This window comes from Aspergillus multicolor, assembly GCF_047715735.1.
Source record: "Aspergillus multicolor strain CBS 133.54 unplaced genomic scaffold BDW74scaffold_2, whole genome shotgun sequence".
NCBI classification, from domain to species: domain Eukaryota; kingdom Fungi; phylum Ascomycota; class Eurotiomycetes; order Eurotiales; family Aspergillaceae; genus Aspergillus; species Aspergillus multicolor.
Window position 1 is genome coordinate 330,936 of NW_027395953.1, and position 22,799 is coordinate 353,734.

Genomic DNA, 22,799 nt, shown 5'->3' on the forward strand with positions numbered 1-22,799 from the left:
CGTCCTCTTGCAGCGTCGCCGTGCGGCCTCCCGCTGCTCTCCCTTACTCCATCAGTGACACGAAGCTACCATCGCGATCTGTTCAAGTACGATGATATACGGATAATCTTTTTGGATCTTAGTGACTCAATGTGTTAAGATATAGAACCGATCGGGAACACCCCTCTTCGTCCCATTGGTATCGTCCTAGCCCAACCACGCCTTGTCGCGCCTGTCTATCCTGCTTACTCACAACGGCCCGTCGGTAGAGGAATGTGGTTGTGCTTTGTGTATCCTCTGTTGCCCGCCGATATATCTTTACGAATCAATGGACAATCCCCTCCGTTGACCCGATTCTGCTTGTGGAAACATCATGGCCTCCGTCGGGAAGCCTAGTCTGGATGACGCCCGTCGTGGGACGGGGTCGCCGAAAATGAAAGCGCGAGGTGCGTTTCTTGGTGGTTGAACTGCTAGTCATTCGGGCTTAGACGCGGATTTGACGCGGAATTCTCTCGTGCAGGCGAACCGCTGACAATTTGTTCGCCATCCCTAGAAAACGCGAAAGATACCCTGTGCCGAAACGTAACCATCTATGGTCGATGTCGCTATGAAGATAAAGGTGCCTCGAGCCGGTCCGAAGTAGAGCTTTCTGTTTTATATTTATCTGACTGTGATAATCGCTAAGGATGCGCCTTCAACCACGATCCGCATAAGAACTCAAACCAGTCCGATAAGTGAGCAACCCATTACGCAGCAACTCGTATTTGATAAGTGCCTTGTTGTTAACGGAAGACTTTCCGATAGCGCCAACAAGAAGCGTTTCAATGTCGACTCCCCTAGTTTTACACCGTCCCTACTGCCCTCTAATGGGTCATCCCCAACGTCTTCGAGCTCGTCCCTGAAGAAAGCTTCTACGATATCCCCGAAGGCCGCAAATGCTGCTCCTTTCCTGCCCAGGACGGCCGCTTCAAGTGAGTGGACGCCAAACGCAAGCTTGCGAGTCGCGCTGACTGAGAATAGGGTCAAATGCTAGCACACCGGGCGCTCGGCAGGATACAATGGCTCCCGAATGGTCTGTTGCAGAAGCGCAAGAATTCATACCTCAGGGCTTCGACCCAACGCACATGGTACGTTCATCTCTTTACGAGCTTGTAAATAGTCGCACCTTCCTCATGGGGTTCGGCTCCGCTTCATTTACGAACGGCCGATTGCCCTTGGACTTTCCTAAACCCCATTTCTTATTTTTCTACTCATAATGCCGCGAGAACGCCAGCGAGGCATCCGGGGTCATAATGGTGGCTTTTGGGCTGAGCGGGGTTATTGCTGTCAAAAATGTTACCGGCGTTACTGGAACCATGGTGGATTTCCGCTAACAAGTTATATTTGGCCTGGGTATTCACAGTCTCCCCTACATGGCAATGGCAACCCTGGCGTGGCCTCGGCCAATGCTTATGATCCTTTCGTTACTACTCCAAATCCCCTTGCTGCACCAGGTGCTGTTGGCCCAGTGCAAGCCAACCCTTTCTCTCATGATGCCGCCGCCGCTACGCTCGGAGGAGCTGCGTATTACGCCAATCAATCCGGTTTTCAACAACCAGTGAGTTGTCTCTAAGTTTACCGTGGTCAGAAACCACGATACTAATGGTTGTCTCTTTTCTTAGGTCCAATATCATTTATACGCACCCATTGGTCCGCACAACCAGAACGCCCTGGCGTATCAGCGCAACGTTCACGACCTTTTCCTGCCGAATGACATTCGAGAAGACCTACAGAAGAAAGCGGCCGCTACGTTGCAAACATTGCCCAGTATGTAGCAGAGACAACCTGGCAAAACATGCCCACTGATGCGGTGTAGATACCCAACTACCGGCCCAGGTGGATTACTTTCATTCCCTTGTGCCTCTTGACCTCAATCACCAGAAGAACGCGGCTATCTTCGGCTATCCTAGTTGGGTGTACAAGGCGCAGTCTACGAAAGACGGAAACTTCTACGCGCTTCGCCGGCTGGAAGGTAACTTCTTCGCCCCAATCTTACCTGTTGGGAACGTTCTTCTGACTCTTCGTAGGTTTTCGTTTAACAAACGAGAAAGCTATCCGGTCCGTGCAGGCTTGGAAGCGTATAGCTAGCGGTAGTATGGTCACAGTCCACGATGCATTCACGAGCCGAAGCTTCCAGGACAGCTCGTTGATATTTGTGACTGACTATCACCCACTCTCAAAGACGCTCGCGGAACAGCACTTGAGCGCTGGATCGAGGTTTCAGACTCGCCATACTACGAATGTTCACATTGCCGAGCAGGTCTTGTGGGGTTACATCACCCAAATCGCCAACGCTCTGAAGAACATACATAGCGGAGGCTTGGCGGCAAGGATTATCGATGCCAGTAAAATTCTCCTTACAGGGAGGAATCGCATACGGCTCAATGCCTGTGCTATTATGGATGTGGTGCAATACGACACCCAAAGATCTGTCGCTGATCTTCAGCGTCAAGACTTGGTGAATTTCGGACAGCTTATCCTTACTTTAGGCGCCAATCAACCGAATCTCATACACAACACTACGAAGGCCCTAGAACACTTTACTCGTGCGTACAGTCCGCAGCTCAAGACCACTCTGATGTGGTTGCTCAGTGGTATGCAAAAGGATCAAGAGCGGAATATCGACATCTTGATCACCGGCATTTCCTCACAGTTGATGTCGACCTTTGACTCGGCCCTTCATTTGGACGATCAACTCACATCAGACCTGAGCCGGGAACTCGAAAACGGGCGCCTTGTGCGACTTTTGACGAAACTGAATTTTATCAATGAGCGTCCCGAGCACGAGCATGACCGACAATGGTCTGAAAACGGGGAGCGGTTTTACCTGAAGATATTCCGGGATTACGTCTTCCATCAGGTGGACGCCTCCGGAGATCCGGTGGTTGATCTCGGGCACGTGCTGACATGCCTGAACAAGCTGGATGCTGGAAGCGATGAAAGAATCACGCTAGTCAGTCGTGATGAGCAGACATGCTTTATCGTCAGCTACAAAGAATTGAAGAAAGGCTTAGAATCATCCTTCCAGGCGCTTTTGAAGCCTAGCAGGAGCAGGCTTCATTAGATACTTGTTTATGAGCGGTCCAAGACCTTTTGTGCGGAGTCAGGTATATATGAGGATGGCATGACATGATTGAGTGATTGACCGAATCTATCCCCTGAAGGGGATTTTGGCAGTTGCAGCTCATCTGCCTAGAAAGTGTCTTAGTTGACCATTCATACTGGACATTGCATTATAGCCAATCGCGGTTACTAGAAATATTATGCACTTTATTCAATTGTCCTACTCGATATAAGAAACATAATTCATCCGAAGGAAGCAGCAGCTGCCGGCTTATGCTCTGCGTCGCCGTGTCTTTGTAAGAATTGATAGCCATCTCAGAGGTCACCACGGACCTCATCCTCGCCATCTTCATTCTCAACATATGGCCTCAACCTCTCCATAAACTCCTCAAGCTCCATATCCCCCTCCTCATCACCCCAAACCGTCTCCGCATCCCCATCCACCTTCCTCGGCGGAACCAACACATGGTCCAAAACATGAATCACCCCGTCCCTCCCCAGCGCATCCGCAAACGCAACGCGCTGCCACCCATTAACCTTGAATCCAGTGTAAGGTCCAAAGCGCGCCACATCCACGGCAATCTCATGGCCCTCCAACAACGTCGGCAGATCAAGGTGCGTCGACCCCTTGAGCCCAAAAGGCTTGATGTGCCCGTCTTTATACAAGACGTCGCTGTACAGAGTCTGGTTGGGCACAATGTGGTACTTTAGTAATGCGCGCAGGTAGGGGAGGCCAGGTGGGGAGAAGAGAAAGGCGTTTATGCGCAGGCCTAGGCGCTCGAAGGCGTGGTTTGAGGGGGTGAATACTGTGAACCCGGGGGCTTTTTCTTGGTCTGTTGTGTTGAGATGCTCGGTTAGGGAGGTTTTTGTGAGGCCTAGGTTGAATGTGCTGAAGATTGTTGGCAATATGTCTAGCACCAACAAAGTGTGGGGCGGAGGGAGGAGGATGCTGTCCAGCCCGTGGATTAGGCCGTTCGATGCGCCCTGGCATCGTTAGTTGTGTTCTCTAGATAAAAGGTAGGGGGGTATAAGGTCAAGGGGAACAGGCTTACAATATCAGCTGCGACGATATGGCTGTAGAAGTTGATTGTCAGCCCCTTGAATCCAGCTCGCACGGCAAGACGCTGCGGGAGGCCGTCGCCGTTTTCGCCAACGCCGAGGAGGGTATCGTTCAGCGCGCTGCTGATCGTATGTGCGTGGAAGAGATCTGCGGCTGTGAGGACTTCCGGTGAGGAGTGGTATTTCGCGAAGAGGCGGATTATTTCCTTCGGGATGCGGTGGTCGCCATCGTCGTCGCCGCCATCACTGTCGTCGTGACCGTCATGGTCATGGTCATGATCTCGATGATGATGCGGGATCTTGCGGAATGCATCGTCCGTCGGGGCAAAGATTGTGATTTTGTGCTCGGTTGAGTTGAGGAACGAAGCGAGTTCGGGGTCTTCGTCGATAATCTTGGCGAGGATCGTGGTGTACTTGCTCTCCGAAATGAGCTGGTAGATTGTTTTGTCGGATGTGTGCGGGTTGGTTTCGGCTTTGACATCGGTCACGATCTCGTCGACGAGGGTTGATGGCGTGTTGGTGACGGAGTCGAAGGGGTGGTTGGCGAAGAAGGACTTTATCCAGTTGACATCGGTGTTGAGGTTGAGGTTATCCAGGTAATTGCGGATCTCGGTACTCTCGACGATCTTTGCGGGGGTAAATGTGGGGGAGGATTCGAGGGCTTTGTCGAGAGGGTTCCTGGCATCGGCTTGGAAGACATCCTCTTCTAAGTTTATGAGGTCGTGGAGGATGTCCTGGATCACGTAGGCAGAGCAGAGAGGAGCTGCTAAAGCCCAGAGCTGGAGCTGGAGCTTCATTTTGATTGAGAATATATACTTCTATAGACAAAAGTATATATCATATGCAGAAGAGAAGGAAGGGGTTACCTAGAGGCATCGACGATATATACGAGCCGGGTTAGCATCCAGACTGGGCGATACGAGCGATTCATCATTCTGGCGCCATCGACTATCAATACGAGCAATGGCAGTGGTCGAGAGTCCGCGGTCCGGAGTCTCAGAACCAGGAATCAAGCAGGCGGTTGATGGTCTGATTGAGCGGGGAAGTCGTGGCAGCTGTCAGATGATGTCACGGCCGGTTATGAAATTTATGCTCATTATTTCATTAGATCTGGTTCTATTTCACATGAGATTTTGTCAAGGCTTCTTTCTTCCCTTGGTCATTCGAGAACGCATGCTTCGGCCTCCATCATATATATGAGGATGATCACGGTGGTACGCATCCGCAATGGAAAAGTACGGATAGGGATGAAGTAGGATCCCAGCGGAGTAATGTCAGACCGTAGACCGTAGACACTCGAGCCAAACGGGATTTTGGCTATGCGAGGCCATGTCGGACGGGATACGTCCATACGTCAAGCAAACAGTAGTCGCTTATTCCTCTGGCTGTACGAACGGGTTGGCGATCTGCTCGCTGCCATCGGCGGGAGAGATCAGCACGATCAGGGTGCCACGGGCGACAATAAGACCGAGAGACCGTGTGCTCTCGTTGCCCTCGTCATCTGCATGGAATCAGTCACCGAAGGTTCCGTGAGGTTACGATGCACAACTTACCGCGCATAGACTCCTTTACATCGTCCAGAACCAGGTTCATGAGCTGATCGTAGCCCTTGAGTATTCCGGAGACTGCATCCAGTTAGTTAGGTCAGATATCCAATAATCAGGTCATCCGAGACAAAACAGAGAAAGCTTACCTTCCCGTCCACCGTTGAACTTGACGCGGACCTCCTTGTCCATGTACTTGTTCAGATCGAGGATGTTTTCCTTTTTGGGCTTCTCCTGCTGCTGGGCACCGCCACTTGCACCGCCACCTTTCCCATGTCCGCCACGGCCGCCAGATCGATCATAACCTCCGCCGCGGTTGCGACCACCTCCACGGAACGAGCCTCGTTCGGACATGGCTTGGCTGGATCGGAGATATCAAAGTGCTGGCAAAACTGCGACCCTTGGTAGTTAGTTTAATCGGGGTTTGAATTCAGGTTATGTAATCGAGAGGATGAGGTATAGGGAGGGGAGCGGGGAAGAGAGTCAGAGCCTGCAGTTACAGTACAGTGTGGGAGGAAGAGGGCCGTCCACAGTGCGAGAGGCTGGCAGGGGTTGGGGTCACCAATGACAATTCGTGGGATGGCGCTATCCGACAGTCCGGATGAAGCGAAGGGCGGAAGGCCGACGTAGTGGCAGGGCAGGATTACCTAGGAAGGGGAGCTCAGACGGTGGTCACTGGTTTGTATGAGGGATTTTCCTGGACCCAAGGTTGAGTCCACGCAACACAGCAGCAGATAGTCTCCGAACCTGGCTCACTGGCTCAACGGCAAAGCTCAGTCCGCGATAGTGCACTGCAGATATTATTTGTCGAGTCTGGACCGCGATGCCCGGTTGGCTGTTTGGCTTGGTGGGAGTCCTAGTCACGGGAGGAATTTTGATGCCGTCAGTGGCCTGTGACAATACCATTACCGTACGGAGGGCGTTACGGGCGATGGTGACTTAGGCAGCAAGGAATCTCGGCGGAACAGAACGCTCCTTCTCCAATCTCCACGAGCAGCACGGGCCTGTGGGTGTCTCAGCTATACAGTAGCATGGCGCGCCGGCGCTATCAGTCTGCCCCTAATCAAGCTGAGGCAGTTGTTTCTTGATAGTCGCCGACCTAAAATAGCTATCTCCGGAGGACGCGGATAACACGGAGTCACGTGATATTGAAATGGTTGGGCGGTTTATTGGGATATCCTGGTAGGCAGCGAGTGCTGGGGATCGCTTAGTCGCGGAGAACACGGAGTATATCCAAGTATCTGAATGATTGTCTGGCAGACTGGGCTTCCTAGTTCTGAAGCACGTCAGGGCTCTCCAACTGCAAGGGACTGATATGTTATACGTAGCAGTAGGCCAGTGTTAAATTACGGTCATGACGGGTAAGGCCCTGGGACCGAGTCCCGTCGCACTCCGCTGACTTTTCGCTGGCGGGATCCTCGTAGTCACGGATCCCTCCGCCCTCGCCCTCGCCCTGCTGCTGGCTCCCGTCTGTTCTGTCTTTTCGCCTACCTTTCTCTTTTGCCATGTCTTCCTTCTGCTTTTGTTCCCCCAAAGATATCATTCTCCTATGACACCACGCTCCTCTTTCCCCTCGTTTTGCAGGTCCCTCTTTGCCCGCCGCCTCGTGGCCGAATCTAAACCCGCATTGGAGCGTCCGGCTCCGCCATCGGTAGCACCTCCTCTGCCAGCGTTTCTCATTACTCATAACCACACACCCCTCGTCGCTTGACCTTCTCCCCTCCAAAACTCTTCGCATTTTCCCCGGAGCTTTGCGAGACGCTGCATTTCGCCCGTCTCTATTACTAGGTATCCTTATTGGCGCCTTCGCGTCTTGGTGATTCTTCTCTCTCGGCTATCGCGAACTGGAGGGACTTCTCTTCCCGCACACCTCCGCGCTCATGGATTCTCGAACAATGACGGCAGAGGCCTCCGGCAAGCGGCCTCGTTCAGATTCCGGCGAGTTTCCGCCGATTGCATCCAAAGTACTCAAGACTCACTCAAATCACCTCCAAATCAACTACCTTGCGCGCCAATATGCCGATAACCTTCCTCTTGTCTCGCTGGACGACACAATGCCTGCTATAATCCATCTGATCGGTGAATATGACGGCGTCTTACATCGCCACGAAAGTATTGCTGGAAACCTGGGCGCGTGTCCTTTGGGCCCGATCTTGATTAAGCGCTTTGAGCGCCTTTTCGACGGCCCGCCGCGGGTTCTCAAGTCACATGGCAAGGACACCACCAACGTCACCTGGTTAGACGTGGTGGAATTTGCGAAGAACAAGCCGGAACAGTTTAATCTGGAAAAGTCGCGCAACGGCGTGCGCGTATGCCAGTTCTACACAAAACAAAGTCGCGTCGAGATCAGCGAGGAGGACTTTGTGCTAATCAAGTCGGGGATGCCTCAGAAGATGATTCCCCCGCAGCCTATCATCGAAGATGAAGAGAAGGAACTTGGCGCTCTTGAAATACTGGAGAAGAATCTTCAGTCAATCATACAAATCGCAGATCAAGGTTCGTCCTTCAGCTTTACCCGCCATGTCAATCACTAATCGAGCATTTTTAGTTTCTGCCCGAGCACGACAACTCAACCATCGTCTGAAGAACCGTAGGACCGCGATCGTCACCCGGCGCGAAAACGATGTGACCCTTCATAATTCCCGACCTCCACAGCCTCTGTCGCAAGCGCAACACCAACCGCAGCAACGTTCCATGAGTCCTGCCTGGGGCGACGCCAACGGCCTTCCTCATAATATTTTGAACGGCAATGGCAACAGCAATAGCACTGGTAACGCCAACGGCACCGGCAATGGCGCCTCTACCGCTCACTCTCCATCTACAGGTTTTGTCGCGGTCAACGCCTCTCGACCTGCGATTGAAGTACCTCCGGAGGAGAACTCATTGTCGTCGCAATTCCTGTTCTCCCATTCCAATACAGACAATGTCACTATCATAAACGGGACGTCCATCAAGGGCGCTTCTCCGACTACTCGTGCCGAGCTGATGAAGAAGTTCTTCACTACTCAAGATCGTCAGGTGCGAGGGACTTACGAAGAAGCTGCTGGGTCAAGCAATCGCGGATCATCCCGTCCTAGACCCAGGGTGTCAGAAGGCGGTGATTACAACATGTTTGCGCCCTCACCCGCCACTGTCGCCATTCCGAATACGCCAACCTCGTTACTTCCACCCCCAAAATCACACCATCATGAAAAGGACGATGGTGGTCCATTTAAGATCGAGATGGTGGCGCGCATGGAGGAGCTTCAGCGAGGTGAACGTATCATACCGCCTTGCGACCGATGCCGCCGTCTTCATATGGATTGCTTGAAGAACCTTACTGCGTGTATGGGTTGCACTAAAAAACACGCCAAATGCTCGTGGAGAGATGTAAAGGAGGATGAGCTGCGGGAGGCTCGGCGCGCTGATCGAGCGCCTGTGGATGAGTCGCACTCAAAAGACAATTCCGCCAGCCCGCCTACTGCTCCGGCTTCGGAAGGAGCGGCTCCATCTACCGCCGTTCCGACGCCAGTGTCAGCTCCAGCGCCGCTACCAGCTCCATTACCGGCCCCACTACAACCGCCAGTCAGTGCAGTACCCGAACCAGAAAGACCGCGTGAGGCTCCTATGGATCTCATCGTGCGTAGGGAATCCGCGCCGATTGCCGCTCCTTTGGCTCGGCCGGCCGTTGTGAGAGAGGTGTCTCCACGACGCGCGGTGAGCGAGATGCACCCCCATCATGGTTTGTCCTACAGGCATGACCGCCATGACCGCCATATTCACAATGATAGGCGGTTCAGTATTCACCGGAACAACGAGCCAAGCCGGGATGACGATGCTCCGGATGCGCTGAGCCAAGCCATCATGGATACGTATAAAGCGGCCGCAGCGGCCAAGGGCACTGTGCATGAAGTAAGCAACGAGCGCGAGCGCGACAGAGAGCGGGATCAGGACCAAGACCGCAAGATGGTCAGAGCATGATTTGTCAATTTCGTGTGATGATTCCTCCGTGGTTCTGCTTTGCATGTTTGTGTCTATATTTAAGGATTTGCATATCGTTTCAGCGGTTTAGCGGATATCCCCGGCAGTTGGTGTTTGATCTTATGCATTCTCGAGAGTTGGGTTTGTCCATATTACATACAATGCATTTCGCCTGGTCTTGATGCGAGCTAATATATGTGATGTTCTGCTGGCTGTTCTATACGTAGTCGAGTGTTTCTTACAACGTCACGTCCTTTTTACGAAGATATCACATTTGAAATCAGTTGACTCGGAGTATCGGAGATGATTTTGACGATTAAGGGAGGAAGGTGCTCCTTCATCAATCTAGACTGCTATCTAATGGATCGCTTCGAAGAAATGCTCGGGACCGATGATGGCGCCTTCCGCGTAACTAATTCTACTCACGGGTGCTCTAACAGAATCTAGGCCTTCGGCTTTCTCCCCTCCATGCCTGCGGTAATCAACATTAAACTCGATCTTTGATGACGAATATCAGGACTTGAGGTCTGTTTCATCTGACTTTGTCTTCTGCTTTTCGTTGAGCTCAATCCAGCCATTCTTCCGCTAGATCACCTAACCTCCTTGACGTCGACGACGCCATCAATTTCGTCTCCTTGTAGGCTCGCCAGTAAGTGATCCGTTTCTGACTTTCTAAAAGGTTGGGATGATAGCTTGGTATACCTACTAAATGAATAATGAGGTCCACCCAGGGCGACCCTTTGCGATACGGTACACAAGAATGGCATCGACAAGGCTCGAGCCGTTAACGAACACGATCACACACATACTCGACATCTAACTTCACTTACCACAAGGCAGAATCTAGCCACTACCCAGTAGCCTGATGGAGGCTGATGAGGTCAAAAGGCGGCGTCTGGAAACCAATAACCTTTCCCACGTCGTGGTCACACAAGGGCAACGAGAGCCGTGTCAGCCTTGCGGCTATGCTGCGACGGCTTATATCATGGGAGTTTGCGCTCGTCGACGCTATGATGGCCAAGAATCCACGCCAATGACCCCAACCATCCATCCTGTCTAGTGACGAATTCGATAACCATGCCTGCTTTTGGTTTCAGCGTCGGAGATTTCGTGGCCGTGGCTAGCTTAATATGGCGTCTCACCCAGGCTTTGGACGAGGCTTCAGATGACTCCAAGCTGTTCCGCGAAATTCAGCTTGAGCTTTCAGCCTTTCGGGACGTGATCGTTCAGTTTCAGAATGCAATGGCAACTGGAGCTGCACCGTCCAAAGAACAAGTCGACAGAACCCGGACTGTCCTGAGCCATATTGAGCGAGTGGTGAAGCAGCTTATGCAACATACCGAGAAATTCAAGGGAGCTGGCCCGGCAGACAAGGACGGTACAAAAGTGATCACTGGCTGGCGGAAGAAGGTGCAATGGAGTTTCTTCGGGAAGAAACAAATTCAGCAATTCAGAGAGGGTCTGCGGAGCTACGCTGCAGTTTTGATGCTCATTATGCAGTCTCTAAATAGGCGAGTGACGCTTTGACCGTGTTCCAGGGCTTCCTCATTAACCGATGGTCTCTAGCAAAGCTATGCAAGATCTTCAGCAGCAGATGGCAACCGGGACGCAGAACCTTAACCAGCAAATGCTTGCCAACACAGTTTTGATCCGATCACTCCAGGAGCCGTGGGATCAAAAGCCAATCCGCTTTCAGGATGCGATAGGACGTCGGTTTCCCGTGCCACTAGAAGTGGCCGAGAGATATGAGGTCGGTGTCATTATCAAGTATTTGAGATTAGGATGATAATGTCTTGATAGGACTTCATTGATTTCCTGAGCCACGCCTTCAAGCACAAAAACAGTGCCATACAACGGGCTATTCAGCACCAGTCCATCTGGCTATTTAGTCCTGTGGTAGGAAAGACGAAGACATGGAATATAATCACTGGCGAGGATTGGGCGTCTTGCGTACGCCCAGGCATGCAGCTCAGCATGTCAGTTGATAAATGTCAACCACCTGTAAGCTACCCAGAGTTTACTTGCGTGATGTGTTGCATGGAAGACGTCAAGGTGAAAATTAGAACACCTTTACCCATATGGGCAGCAGCCTTTTATCCAGAGGATGCATTGTTCAATCTGGTGTAAGTGATCGAGGGACCTCTTGCGTAAATCTATCAGCTAAAGAAACCAGTATTTCAAAACGACGTGCAACATCGGCATGGGCAACATCTACAGGTGTACTGCCACTCTGTGGCCATTTAATAGGTACAAAATCAATGCAGGAAGTCAAGGTTTGCGCACTGCCCTGGTCTTTGTTCAATACTGAGTGGACTTAATCAAAGGTTCTTGGTACTGAACTCCCTTCTTTCGCCTGCCCGAACAAGATAGGCTGTGGTAAAAGCTTTGCTAGTCAGGAGGAGCTTAAAGACCATCTGAAGCCCGTCTTTTTCGAGCCGGACTCGCTCAAGCCCTTTCTTGTCGAAGGCTACCTAGACAACCCTTACGGCCCACAGTGCCTTTCCTGTGGATACGGCAACGAGAGCTTGTATACTCGTGAAGAAACCAAGTCGATCCAAGCAGCATTCGCAGAGGCCATTGACATGCAACAAAAACTAACAGGGGACCGTCACGGGTTTGGCTGGTGCATTGCTGATTATGTCACTAGGGGTGACCTTGACACTCCACTATACTGTTGTGGCTGCGGTAGCATCAGCATCGGCCCAGTCGGAAGACAAACCAGTGTTCTAGACTTAGCAGCAGCCGAAGGCAACCAGGACCTCGTCGAGGTGATAATGCAGCACTGCACTGACCTCGCCGACGAAGAACTGAAGCACGGCAGTGCGCTGATGAGAGCTGCAAAATCAGGCCATGGAGCAATCGTCAAGATGCTGCTCGACAAAGGTGTCGACCTCAATGGGTACTATAGTAGAACAGCGATGACCAAGGCATCGGCTGGCGGACATAAGGTTGTCGTTGAGCTACTTTTGGCCAACGGCGCTGCCGTCGACATACCCTCCGACTTACTCCAACCGCTGGTGGCTGCGGCCTGCGAAGGTCATGTAGGAATTGTTACGTTGCTGCTTGACAGTGGGGCTGATATAGACGGTCGAAGCGGCCATGATAAGCCTACTGCATTGTGGGAAGCAGTAGAAAATGGGTACGAGGAAGTTGTTGATATTCTCTTACGCAGGGGCGCCAATGCGAACTTGCAGATGTCCACCCGAACATGTCGTACTGTGCTCAACCTTGCAGCAAGATATGGGAATCGGAAAATCGTGGAGATGTTGCTCGACTCGGGCGCCGATATCGATGCCCGAGATTGCAAAGGCAGAAGTGCCACTGACCATGCTGAGCAATGGGGCAACCAGGAGACTATGCAGTTGTTGCTGGACAGGGGTGCTCCGGCCCAGCCTAAACCGAACGCATGATGCAGTGAAAGCCAGGAATTCTCTCGACCATGATAATGTTACGATGAAAAAGGCTCCGATTTGTATACGATGTATAAGCCAAGTTTTCCCAATGACTTCGTTTTCGTTGCTTCATTTATAGAGTAGAAAGAGCTCGGTTGATCATTCAGCCCCAATGGGGGATGGCATCAAAGTCCCCGGCCGTGTACTAAGCACCCCAGCTCCAGAAAACGTGAACAAGGGATGCCGCGTACTCCTACTAGGTATATGTACCAGTGAACTCAACCATGTTCCGATGGCACTACGTGCTTGTTTGTCCCTCTGCGCCCCGGAAATTCCTGCCATTTCTACTACCTTGCGTTCTCTACGACTCCCATTCCTTTTTACTTAACCAGATTCCTAGCCTGGGACAAATGCAAACGAAATTCGAAAACCTAACAGAAGTTCTACGCAGAAGATATTATGAGAATAACCAAATCACTTCTCTAGTCTAGCTAGCATAAGTAGGAAATAGTATAGTTTTATACACGACGAACACGCAGGGCAATGGAAAAGAAAGAACACTCCAGATAACGACCTCGACGGCGAGACGTATCAGTCAGCGGAGACCGTCATTACTCGCGGGAGTAAAGAGCCTTGAAGATGCTGGAGACCCAGTTGAGCTGTTCGTCGGTGGTGCCGTCGGTGGGGACACCAGTAGCAGCGGAGGAAGTCTCGGTGGCGGTCTCGGTGGCGGTCTCGGTGGCGGTGGTGGTCTCGGCAGGGCGGGTCGCGGTGCTCAGGGTGGTGGGGACCTGGACCTTGGCCTCGGTGGTGGTGACGGAGGTAGGAGCGGCGGTGGTGGCCTCGGTGGTGGACGAGGTAGCAGCGGCGGAGGTGGTCGAGCTGGCCGCAGCGGAGGAAGAGGACGAGCCGCTGGAGCCGGAGCCAGAGCCGGAGCCGCCAACAGTGAAATCAACGCAGGACTCGTAGGTCTGGTCGATGCTCTCGGCGTACCAGTACCACTGGAGAACACAAGCACCGGCCTCGGAACACTGGGAGCCGAGGTCGTCGGGGATGGTGATGGAGAAGTTGGTCTCGTCCTCGGTGACACCGGTGGCGGTGGAAGCGTAGACGTCCCAGCTCTTGAGGGCAGAACCGATGACGCTGTTCGAGGCGGTGTCGACGACGGAGACGTTAGCGACACCGGTGTGGGGGGCGACGATGTCGATGACGAAGTCGACGGTCTCGCCGGCGGTGTAGGCCTGGACGTTGTCCTTGTTGTCGTCGAACTGGTAGCCCTTGCACAGCCAGATGTGGCAGGCGTCGGCGTCGTAGTCGGACTGGGAGTTGGCGACCTGCAGCTCGCCCTGGACGTTACCGGCGCGGTCGGCGGCCTGGTTGTTGTAGACTTGCTGACCGCAGGCGGAGGACATGGCGGAGCCGGGCATACGGGGCTGCGGGGTGGTGATGTAGCCGTGGGCGTTGGCGAGGGAGATGAGGCCGGCGGCGGCGAGGACGGAGGCGGCTTGCTTCATTTTGGCGGTTGTGGAATGGGGGTTTTCTTTTCAAAGAATGAAGATTGTTTGGTTGGTAGAGAGAGTGGTGGACGGTATAGACCAGTATACCGAGGTGAGTTTGTTAAAGAGAGAGACGGTCACAGACCGGTGTGTAGAAGAAGAGAATGTGGTTGGAAAGAAAGAACCTGCGTGCGTGAAGAAAGAAGAGATCAAGAAGTCTTGAGCGAGCGCCCTGTCGCCATCTATATAGGGCGGCCGGCACCCCTGCGTTCACGCTTCCTGACAGACGCCATGAAACACAGCTAAGACCTGAGAGGGGGAATTGCCATCCTGCAATCCACATAAGAATCAGGGGCGTGGCATCGTGCGACAGGGACAACGTCAGGTCGGTCAAGATGCGGCCGGGGCTTGCAGGCGGTTGACGGGGTTGACGCCAGGGACAGCGAGTCGGGATGAACCGAAGCGAGGTATAGTTTCATCTTGATTAGGCTCAATCAAGACGGTGGATCTAGATCTTGGCCAGCCCAGCAGGGGTCTCAGCGTGGGCTCCGGGTTGGGCGCGTCGCGGTTTCAGCTTCATTAGTCTGGGCGGGCCGGCTGCGATCCTCATACCTGCGGTAATAACTGGCAATTTATATGGCACGGCTTAATAACCGGCCATCTATTTCTCCTGCGACGAGTCAGACTTGATATGTGATAAAAGCATAGGGCTTTGCTTCTGCAGGTGACTTGCCTGTTAGTTCTCTGTGACTGTGCCGTTTGGCGCCTTGCTGTCCGCGGTCCCCAACTGCCCACACTGCTCCACTTTGTCGGCACTATTGATCCCAAGGTGAATCAGATAGATGCACTGCACTGTCTGGATTAGCATAGTGAATTAGTAGGGTGGTTAGACGACAAAACGCAAGAATTATTCAAGAAATTCATTCATACTCCGCAAAGAGGTATCACAGGGTATAACTACAAAAACACGGAGACAATCCCAAAAGAATAGTAATCAAATCAAGATGCTTGGCTAAGGACGCTGGTGCTGTTGGGCCGGCTGTTGCGTCAGATTCCATCTTTCTCGCTCAACTTCCCGTTCGTCGCCGTCGTCGGCGTGGGCTGGCATGGTTGACGGAAGGCTATAGTTGTCTGCGAAAGGGTTTTGCACCTGGTAATCCTCCGACCGGTATTCGTACCGGCCTCCTGTTCCTGTACCGCTCGCTGCCGAGACATCGGACTGCCCCGTCCTCGTTGTAGCATTCCGCTGGGGTAACCGTTCGGGCGAAACTGGTGATACCGGCTCAATAAGCGGAGGAGTCTCAGCTTGGGTTCGCAGCGGCACAGGAGGCGGAGGAACCGGGCGCGATGCGCTTGAGCTTGAAGTCAGCTGCTCGCTTGGCTCAGGCGAGTGCTCAGCTGTGGTTGGCTCGGCTGGAGGGGTTTGCTGGCCGAGCGCTTTCCGCGCCTGCAGCATGGCGCGCTGATGCTTGGACAGCGCGACGGATAGTTCGTCGTTTGTTTCGATTAGGGTTAGCAAGGTATCCTCATCAGGTGGAGGGTTCGTCGCATGAATATAGTTTGAAATGGCGCGCTGTGCTCTTCTCGACCGAGCAGAGAATTCCTGGATAAGGTCGTTGGACAGCATCTCGGTCGGCGGGGTTGACTGCACGAACTGCATCAGCAGTTTCGCCGTGGTCTTGGCCTCGGATACGCGAGCTACAAGCTCATCCGGTGGCGGCAGAGTATCGACACGCTCGGGGCGAACAAATGTATCCGAATTCTGACGCGATGGGGACGATCTCCAGCTGCTCGATCGACTCTATACTAGATCAGCGCCTGGACCAGTGTCGGAACGAGTCGCACGCACCTTCAAATTGAAAGTCTTATCCATCTTGGTCTTCTCCTTCTTCCACATTTCTACGAGCGGCTTAAGATCCTCATCCCACCCTCGCTGCATCTCCATGGCATCCAACGTCTCCCGGAGGAACCGCTGCACACCCACATCCTTCTCCGTACGAAGTACATCCTTGACCGTCGCGACGAACTTGGCGTCCAGGTTGCGGCTGAATGTATGCCCAGGGTTGTCAATCAAAATGCGTATCAGCATCAGCGCATTGTACTGAATATTCGCGGCGGTGGAGTTCGGCGACGAGAGGAGTTTCCGGAGGAGATGCGCGGCTTCACGCGCGGCATTGGGGCTCGATTCGGCGCTCTCAACGATAGTGGGCAGGTGGACGAACTCATCTCCTTGCTATTATGATTATCCATCAGTTGCCCGCACGGATGTAAAGAATAGGGGCTCGGCGAACGTACCGGCTGGTTCGGACCCTGGCCCTTTTCGCAAAATGCAGTCTAACGCGGTCAGTGTCTTCCCCGCATCTGATTAATCAGATCGCACGAACCACTTCTTTCAGGATGATGCTTTCCGGGGAGTCCTGGGGGTATTCGTCGCGCGAGGGACCTGTTGTTGTTCAGTATCTAGGGGGTTAGTTGCGGGACAGGAGCTGACTGACTCGCGCTCGGTCGCTTGTTGATGGTGCTGAGCAGACGCTTCATGGTGTCGGCGAGTTGGTAGGTATGATGCGATGAGGTAGAGGTTCAATAGGATTAATAGGTGAGGAGAAAAGAAATAGCAAGGGAAAAAGGGACGAGCTAGCAGCAGCAGCTAAGTAAGTGACGGAGGCATCTGGGGAGTTTTAGGCTGGCTCACGAGCCAAAAGTCCAGTCCAGACTAAGCGCCTGCACAGGCAGAAAGAAAGCGGCGATCGCTAGCAAGCAACCTGATCACAAGCCCAAAGTGGCGCTTTGTGCTTTGTCGGCGACGCGCAAGAGCAGCAGTATGTCACAGCCAGTCAGCCATAATGGCAATTAGGTAGAATGGTTAATGGTGATGCCTGGGGAAGATGGATCTTGGAGGTGATCTCGACTTCGGACTTCCCCACCACCACAGCCACAGAGTTGCAATTCAGCGGCTTGAAACACGTATGCAACCACAATCGGTCGCGAATGCCGTGACTCAACCGGCCAGCTGCTGATGGTTCTGTGCAACTATTCGTCGCACGGTTTTAAGCTCAAGAGAAGGAGTATGCGCACTGTAGCACCGCCACGCTTGGCTTCCGCGTACTACAAGTTCCCACTGACCATCGACGCAAGCTCTATGTTGAGCGGTGGATATATCGCAGAAACTGTCTTATGCAGGTAGCTTACGAGCATCATTTAGTGAGATATACCTGACCTTAAGGTAGTTGGTATGCTCTAGGGATCATGGATCATGGTAGAAAAAGAACAGTGGCTGTAATTGCGCCATAACAAAGTTGTACAGTTCCGCCATGCCGTGCAAAATGAGACTGATTTTCGTCGCTCAGCCCGCAATCGAATAGTTTTTCAGAGAATTAATCTTTTGAAGAATCTTTTGTATTTCCTTCGTGACCAGGTATTTGTTCCGTACAACAGAAAAACTCCGGCTATCCCATTTAAATTCTGACCACTTCACTCACTTCCCCCCGACACCCAGTCCGCTTACGCCGAGGTGATGGCCTTGCGGATCTGAGCTCCGCGCTGGCGGGAGCTGAGGCGGGTACGCTCGACAGTGGTAGCCTTCTTGACCTCCTCCTCACCCTCGGTCAGGATGAGCTCGATGTGGCAGGGGTTGGTCATGTAAGGGTTGATCTAGAGTCGTGTTAGACATCTAAGCAAGCGGGTATCAATCAGTGGTTGCAACATACACGACCGTGAGCACGGTAAGTACGTCTGCGGCCCTTGGGAGCCTGGTTGACCTGGATGTGCTTGACAACGAGGTTGCCGGTGTCGAGGCCCTTGGTGTCGGCGTTGGCCTCAGCGTTCTTAAGGAGGTCGAGCAGGAACTCGGCGGACTTGACGGGCCAGCGGGCACGGGCAACACCCCACTGCTTAGCTGAAAAACGGTCAGCAACACTCCAAGCCAAATGCTATAATCCGTGTCCCGATGTCCTCCAATTTGCCGTGTCTACCACGCCATCAATTCTCTGCACTCGATCCAATAGCCGTCTCTTTCTGGAGGAACCATCGCTTCGAATATCGTAGGAATGCACTAACCCTGAGCGCAGCGACCGGTGGAGCTGGCAAATCGGCGGAAAGGAACGACCTCGGTCTTGGTCTTGACGTTCTCGAGGAAGACGAGGGCACGCTGCAGCTTCATGCCGTTGATAGCCTGGGCAGTCTCGCGGGTGTTCTTGAAGCTGACACGGAGGTAAGAGCCCCGAGCGCGGGCGCTCTTAGCGGCCGGAATGTCCTGAGCAGCGTAACGGACCTGATCGAGAGAAAAAAAACCCATCAGCATTCCATTCCTGCCAATATTCCTATTTCCCAGAACAACTTTTCATCGGAGCACGGATCGTGGTGTAGGTAACGAGAGCAGTCGAAAAAATCGGCATAGAAACACAAGGAGGCGTCGAATTGCCATCGTGCAGCGGTTCCCTTTGCATTTGTTCCCTTTGGACGTGCGTGCTTCGACGAAAACAATCCTCCTCATGATCCTAAATGCAATAATCGATAATAACTCACCATTTTGTACTGGTTGCCGGGGTGGTCCTCGAAGTCGGGATGAAAGATTGTCGTTTGCGTCGTCGGCCGTCAAACTTTGGAGATCGCGAGAGTCGCTCGTTGTGGTGCGGATTTCGCTCTTGGCACTGATGCCCTAAGCGAGCCCTAACTAGCTGCTTCGGGTCACCGCCCCCGCTGCTCGCCGGCAGTATCCACTCAATCTAGCCCGTGTCCGCGCCGCCGCGGAAGCTACAACTCCACGAAAAGTATCTGCGAATATCGAAAAAAGATTCAATTTATGTCTAATATCAATATGATGTATGTCTTATCTCATACTACTTCTTCTGCTCCGGGACCTGCGTGATCAACTCGCCCTTTTCCACCGCCGACCGCAAGTTGTCCAGCACTAGAATCTCCATCTCCTTTTGCGTTTCATAAGTCATCGTACCAATATGCGGCAGAAGCATGACTCGGGGGTTGTTGAGCAAGCCCAACTCTACAATCGGCTCGTTTTCGTATACATCTAGACCGGCCGACATGACCTACTAACTTAGCGACACTCTTTAACAAAGGAAAACCAGTCTTACCTTCTTGGAATCCAGTGCAGCAACCAACGCCTTCTCATCGATCAGCGCACCTCGGGCGGTGTTTACAATCACGACGCCATCCTTCATCTTCTGAAACTCCTTTTCGCCGATAATATGACGGGTGGACGGGTTGAGCGCCAGGTTCAGACTCAGGACGTCGGATGTAGCCAGCAGATCGTCAAACGAGACGTATTTAGCACCGTTCTCAAGCTCAGGGCTCAGTTGCGACCGGTTGTGATATTGAATTGTCATTCCGAAGGCTTGCGCTCGCTTGGCCATTTCCTACACGAGATACGCATTAGTGATGAACGGACATGACGTGGGCGCGGTGGACCTACGCGACCGATTCCTCCCATACCGAGGATACCGAGCACCTTGCCCTTGGGGTCATGGCCTAGCGTGGTCTGACCATGCCAGTTGCCTATGCTATCAGTATAACGTAGTCTTTCGGGTTGTGAGGGCGGTCTTACCCTCTCGAATCGCAGTCAATGGCACGTAGGCCTGTCGCAAAGCACCGATCATAAGAAAGATGCCGACATCTGCAGTGGCATTGTTCACGGCAACCGGCGTGCTGGAAACAGAAATGCCTATAAACTCATTAGTTTGATTCGCGGCCTGAATCGTTATGACGCACCCTTCTCTGAGCAAGCGGGGATGTCAATGTTGTCGTAACCGGCTCCATTGTGACAGATATACTTCAGCGATTTGGGCAGGAGGGAAACCAACTCTGCGTCGAAGGGGCCGGTGAACTACGCACGTTAGCGCGATCTAGGTAACGTATTTTGGGCCTGAAATGCCTTTGTAGAAGCATTGGATCGGTATAGAGCCACCAGATCATCGTATTCTCCGTTCTTCAGGTTGCTGATGAAGTCTTCCCTGTTTCCCGAGGGAAATTCCTACGGATACCTGCATCAGACACTGCTCTGGTCATGCGCATGTCTTGAATCTCACCTTGAGTGTCAGAATGGACGAGAGATCCTCCCATTCCTTTCTGGCGTGGGTGATGTCGCCGATGAGCAGAGCGGAAGGCATGATGTCAGCGGGGTAGAAGCACACGAGCTGGGTGTTTTTGGAATGCGATGGGAGGAAAGAGAGCGAGGAGCAAAATGAAAGCAGGGGATGAAAAGCGAAGGGGAGGAGAGATGTCCGGTGGATTAATATCTGGCCAAAGGCCGGTATACGCAGGGACAGCCGGTTAATACCTATGGACCGCGAGGAGCTCCTCCGCGTGGGGTTTGGTTTACTGGACTCTCTATCTATACAGAGCACACTCGGCTTTCGGATGTAGATGCACCGGTAAGCTCCTTAGGTATGCTCTTTATTAATCTACTATCGCGCAATGGAATCAACCAGGTCACTGCTTTCACTTTTATCTGCGTCAATGGAATATTTAACGAGCATGCTGCAACACCTGCATCATCTAAATGTCGGCTATTGACCAGGTTCAATACCCGACGCGGAGCAAATCCGGTGCTGTCAACCCCACGTTGCGGGTAAATGTCCGGCGGCCAGCGATGAACAAATAAATACTCAATCATCTCCAAGAGCTCGTCATTGACGAACAGTGTACTATACCCAAGCTCAGAAAGACATTCATCCACCATGGCCACCTGTCAAGCCCTTGTCCTCCACGGCGCAAAAGACCTCCGCCTGGTATGCCCCTCCCCCACTATCTATATAGAAGCCCTAGACTAACAGCTTCACCAGGAGTCCAAACCTGTCTCCTCCCCCACTGACACAGAAGTCCAAGTCGCCATCCGCGCAACAGGCCTCTGCGGCTCAGATCTGCACTACTACAGCCACGGCCGCAATGGAGACTTCGTCGTCCGCGAGCCCATGTGTCTCGGTCACGAATCCTCCGGCATCGTCACAGCCGTCGGCCCCAGCGTACAGCATCTGAAAGTCGGTGACCGCGTCGCCCTAGAAGTTGGCCTTCCCTGCCGCAAATGCGCTCTCTGCCTGTCCACCCCAAGCCGCTACAACCTCTGCCCAGAGATGAAGTTCCGCAGCTCAGCGAAGATCTTCCCGCATCTCGACGGTACCCTCATGGAACTCACCACCCACCCAGAAGACATGTGCCACAAGCTGCCGGACTCCGTCTCATTCGCCGGCGGCGCACTCGTCGAACCATTAGCCGTCTGCCTCCACGCCATCCGCCGCTCCAATCCACCGCCCAAGCCCTCCCTCCCACCAAACTACAACAGCACAGCGCTTATCTTCGGCGCAGGCGCAATTGGTCTTCTCCTGGCAGCAGGCCTCTCAGCGCAGGACGCATTCGAGTACATCGTCGTCGCAGACATCGACGCCTCCCGCCTGGAAATCGCATCGTCCTTCAACCTCCCCAACCTCTCCACCTTCCTAATCCCTAAGCCCTCGAACCCCCCAACCCGCGACGCCCCACACGCCGAACAAACGTCCTTCGCCCTCTCAACAGCGCAGACTACAGCCGCATCCCTCAAATCTTCTATCTCCACCCTCGACCCATCAGGTCTGGGCTTCACACGCGTCTACGACTGCACCGGCGTACCAGCCTGCGTACAAGCCGGCATCTACGCCGCCTCACCAGGCTCAGTCCTTGTACAGATCGGAATGGGAAATCCCGTGCAGACGGTGCCCGTTGGCGCGGCGGCGTTGCGCGAGGTCGATATCATCGGTGTGTTCCGGTACGATGGGCATGCGTACCCGGCGGCCATTGAGCTGATGGCGAGTGGGAAGATGGATGTTGTTGAGGAGAAGGTTGTTACGCATAAGGTTTCGCTTGCTGAGGGCGCGAGGGCGTTTGGGCTTGCGGGGAAGGGCGTGGATGAGGAGGGGAGGCCCGTTGTTAAGGTTGTTATTGAGAGCTAGATGTCCACTCTTTGAACTTATAGGCTACTTTCAAAGGTTATGTTCTATGTTTTTGTATGTTGAATACCCGGCGTGCATTGAACTTAGAAGTGCGGTGTGCATGGGTTGGTGTGGGGTGCATAGCTGGGGATGTGAAAATGTCCGCGTCATATAGTATATGCAATGGTGTCAAATATATATAGAGGCAAAAATGAAGCAAGTTCATTCTATTATGAGTCTCACGCGTATAATATGTTGCAATTTGTCGTCCTTACATGGCCCTCTCTACGGAGTATGATGTAGGTCTATATATTTTCGTTAGTACGACAGTGGCTGTACCCTACAAAAGCT

The 22,799-nt window shown here is 53.0% G+C and overlaps 9 protein-coding genes across 9 annotated transcripts; 4 read left to right on the top strand and 5 right to left on the bottom strand.

The window, feature by feature from the left end:
- Positions 1 to 24: 24 nt before the first annotated feature.
- Positions 25 to 3,314, top strand: BDW74DRAFT_42688 (PAN-complex poly(A)-binding subunit PAN3). The gene is made up of 10 exons (XM_073732763.1): positions 25 to 86; positions 146 to 425; positions 500 to 598; positions 665 to 713; positions 784 to 950; positions 1,000 to 1,106; positions 1,382 to 1,576; positions 1,641 to 1,785; positions 1,835 to 1,990; positions 2,046 to 3,314. The coding sequence occupies exons 2-10, from the start codon at positions 353 to 355 to the stop codon at positions 3,080 to 3,082; spliced, it is 2,028 nt and encodes a 675-aa protein (XP_073588431.1). The 5' UTR covers positions 25 to 86; positions 146 to 352; the 3' UTR covers positions 3,083 to 3,314.
- BDW74DRAFT_42702 (fasciclin domain-containing protein) lies at positions 3,240 to 5,296 on the bottom strand. Its single transcript, XM_073732764.1, has 2 exons — positions 4,134 to 5,296; positions 3,240 to 4,065 (listed from the first exon to the last, which is right to left on the bottom strand). Exons 1-2 carry the CDS (start codon positions 4,935 to 4,937, stop codon positions 3,397 to 3,399), a joined length of 1,473 nt encoding a protein of 490 aa, XP_073588432.1. The 5' UTR covers positions 4,938 to 5,296; the 3' UTR covers positions 3,240 to 3,396.
- BDW74DRAFT_42669 (putative small nuclear ribonucleoprotein (LSM7)) lies at positions 5,199 to 6,345 on the bottom strand. Its single transcript, XM_073732762.1, has 4 exons — positions 6,332 to 6,345; positions 5,834 to 6,076; positions 5,694 to 5,765; positions 5,199 to 5,641 (listed from the first exon to the last, which is right to left on the bottom strand). Exons 2-4 carry the CDS (start codon positions 6,036 to 6,038, stop codon positions 5,514 to 5,516), a joined length of 405 nt encoding a protein of 134 aa, XP_073588433.1. The 5' UTR covers positions 6,039 to 6,076; positions 6,332 to 6,345; the 3' UTR covers positions 5,199 to 5,513.
- Positions 6,346 to 7,434: 1,089 nt separating this feature from the next.
- Positions 7,435 to 9,823, top strand: BDW74DRAFT_42749 (Zn(II)2Cys6 transcription factor domain-containing protein). Its single transcript, XM_073732765.1, has 2 exons — positions 7,435 to 8,180; positions 8,233 to 9,823. The coding sequence occupies exons 1-2, from the start codon at positions 7,565 to 7,567 to the stop codon at positions 9,642 to 9,644; spliced, it is 2,028 nt and encodes a 675-aa protein (XP_073588434.1). The 5' UTR covers positions 7,435 to 7,564; the 3' UTR covers positions 9,645 to 9,823.
- An 848-nt stretch (positions 9,824 to 10,671) lies between these two features.
- Positions 10,672 to 11,920, top strand: BDW74DRAFT_143569 (uncharacterized protein). The gene is made up of 4 exons (XM_073722891.1): positions 10,672 to 11,155; positions 11,216 to 11,394; positions 11,445 to 11,767; positions 11,818 to 11,920. Exons 1-2 carry the CDS (start codon positions 10,722 to 10,724, stop codon positions 11,262 to 11,264), a joined length of 483 nt encoding a protein of 160 aa, XP_073588435.1. The 5' UTR covers positions 10,672 to 10,721; the 3' UTR covers positions 11,265 to 11,394; positions 11,445 to 11,767; positions 11,818 to 11,920.
- Positions 11,921 to 13,491: 1,571 nt separating this feature from the next.
- Positions 13,492 to 14,692, bottom strand: BDW74DRAFT_42794 (chitin binding domain-containing protein). The gene has a single exon (XM_073732766.1). The coding sequence runs from the start codon at positions 14,548 to 14,550 to the stop codon at positions 13,648 to 13,650; it is 903 nt and encodes a 300-aa protein (XP_073588436.1). The 5' UTR covers positions 14,551 to 14,692; the 3' UTR covers positions 13,492 to 13,647.
- An 852-nt stretch (positions 14,693 to 15,544) lies between these two features.
- Positions 15,545 to 17,070, bottom strand: BDW74DRAFT_173206 (VHS and GAT domain-containing protein; the record flags this gene model as incomplete). The annotated part of the gene is made up of 5 exons (XM_073727744.1): positions 15,545 to 16,333; positions 16,382 to 16,765; positions 16,828 to 16,866; positions 16,917 to 16,975; positions 17,028 to 17,070. 5 exons carry the CDS (start codon positions 17,068 to 17,070, stop codon positions 15,545 to 15,547), a joined length of 1,314 nt encoding a protein of 437 aa, XP_073588437.1.
- Positions 17,071 to 18,033: 963 nt separating this feature from the next.
- On the bottom strand, positions 18,034 to 20,654 carry BDW74DRAFT_173207 (fused D-mandelate dehydrogenase faamily protein/uL22 family ribosomal protein; the record flags this gene model as incomplete). Its single annotated transcript, XM_073727745.1, has 10 exons — positions 18,034 to 18,183; positions 18,240 to 18,427; positions 18,589 to 18,731; positions 19,372 to 19,577; positions 19,623 to 19,904; positions 19,961 to 20,043; positions 20,093 to 20,209; positions 20,257 to 20,371; positions 20,453 to 20,518; positions 20,574 to 20,654. 10 exons carry the CDS (start codon positions 20,652 to 20,654, stop codon positions 18,034 to 18,036), a joined length of 1,431 nt encoding a protein of 476 aa, XP_073588438.1.
- Positions 20,655 to 21,224: 570 nt separating this feature from the next.
- Positions 21,225 to 22,469, top strand: BDW74DRAFT_165123 (NAD(P)-dependent alcohol dehydrogenase; the record flags this gene model as incomplete). Its single annotated transcript, XM_073726377.1, has 2 exons — positions 21,225 to 21,275; positions 21,330 to 22,469. The coding sequence occupies 2 exons, from the start codon at positions 21,225 to 21,227 to the stop codon at positions 22,467 to 22,469; spliced, it is 1,191 nt and encodes a 396-aa protein (XP_073588439.1).
- Positions 22,470 to 22,799: the final 330 nt, after the last annotated feature.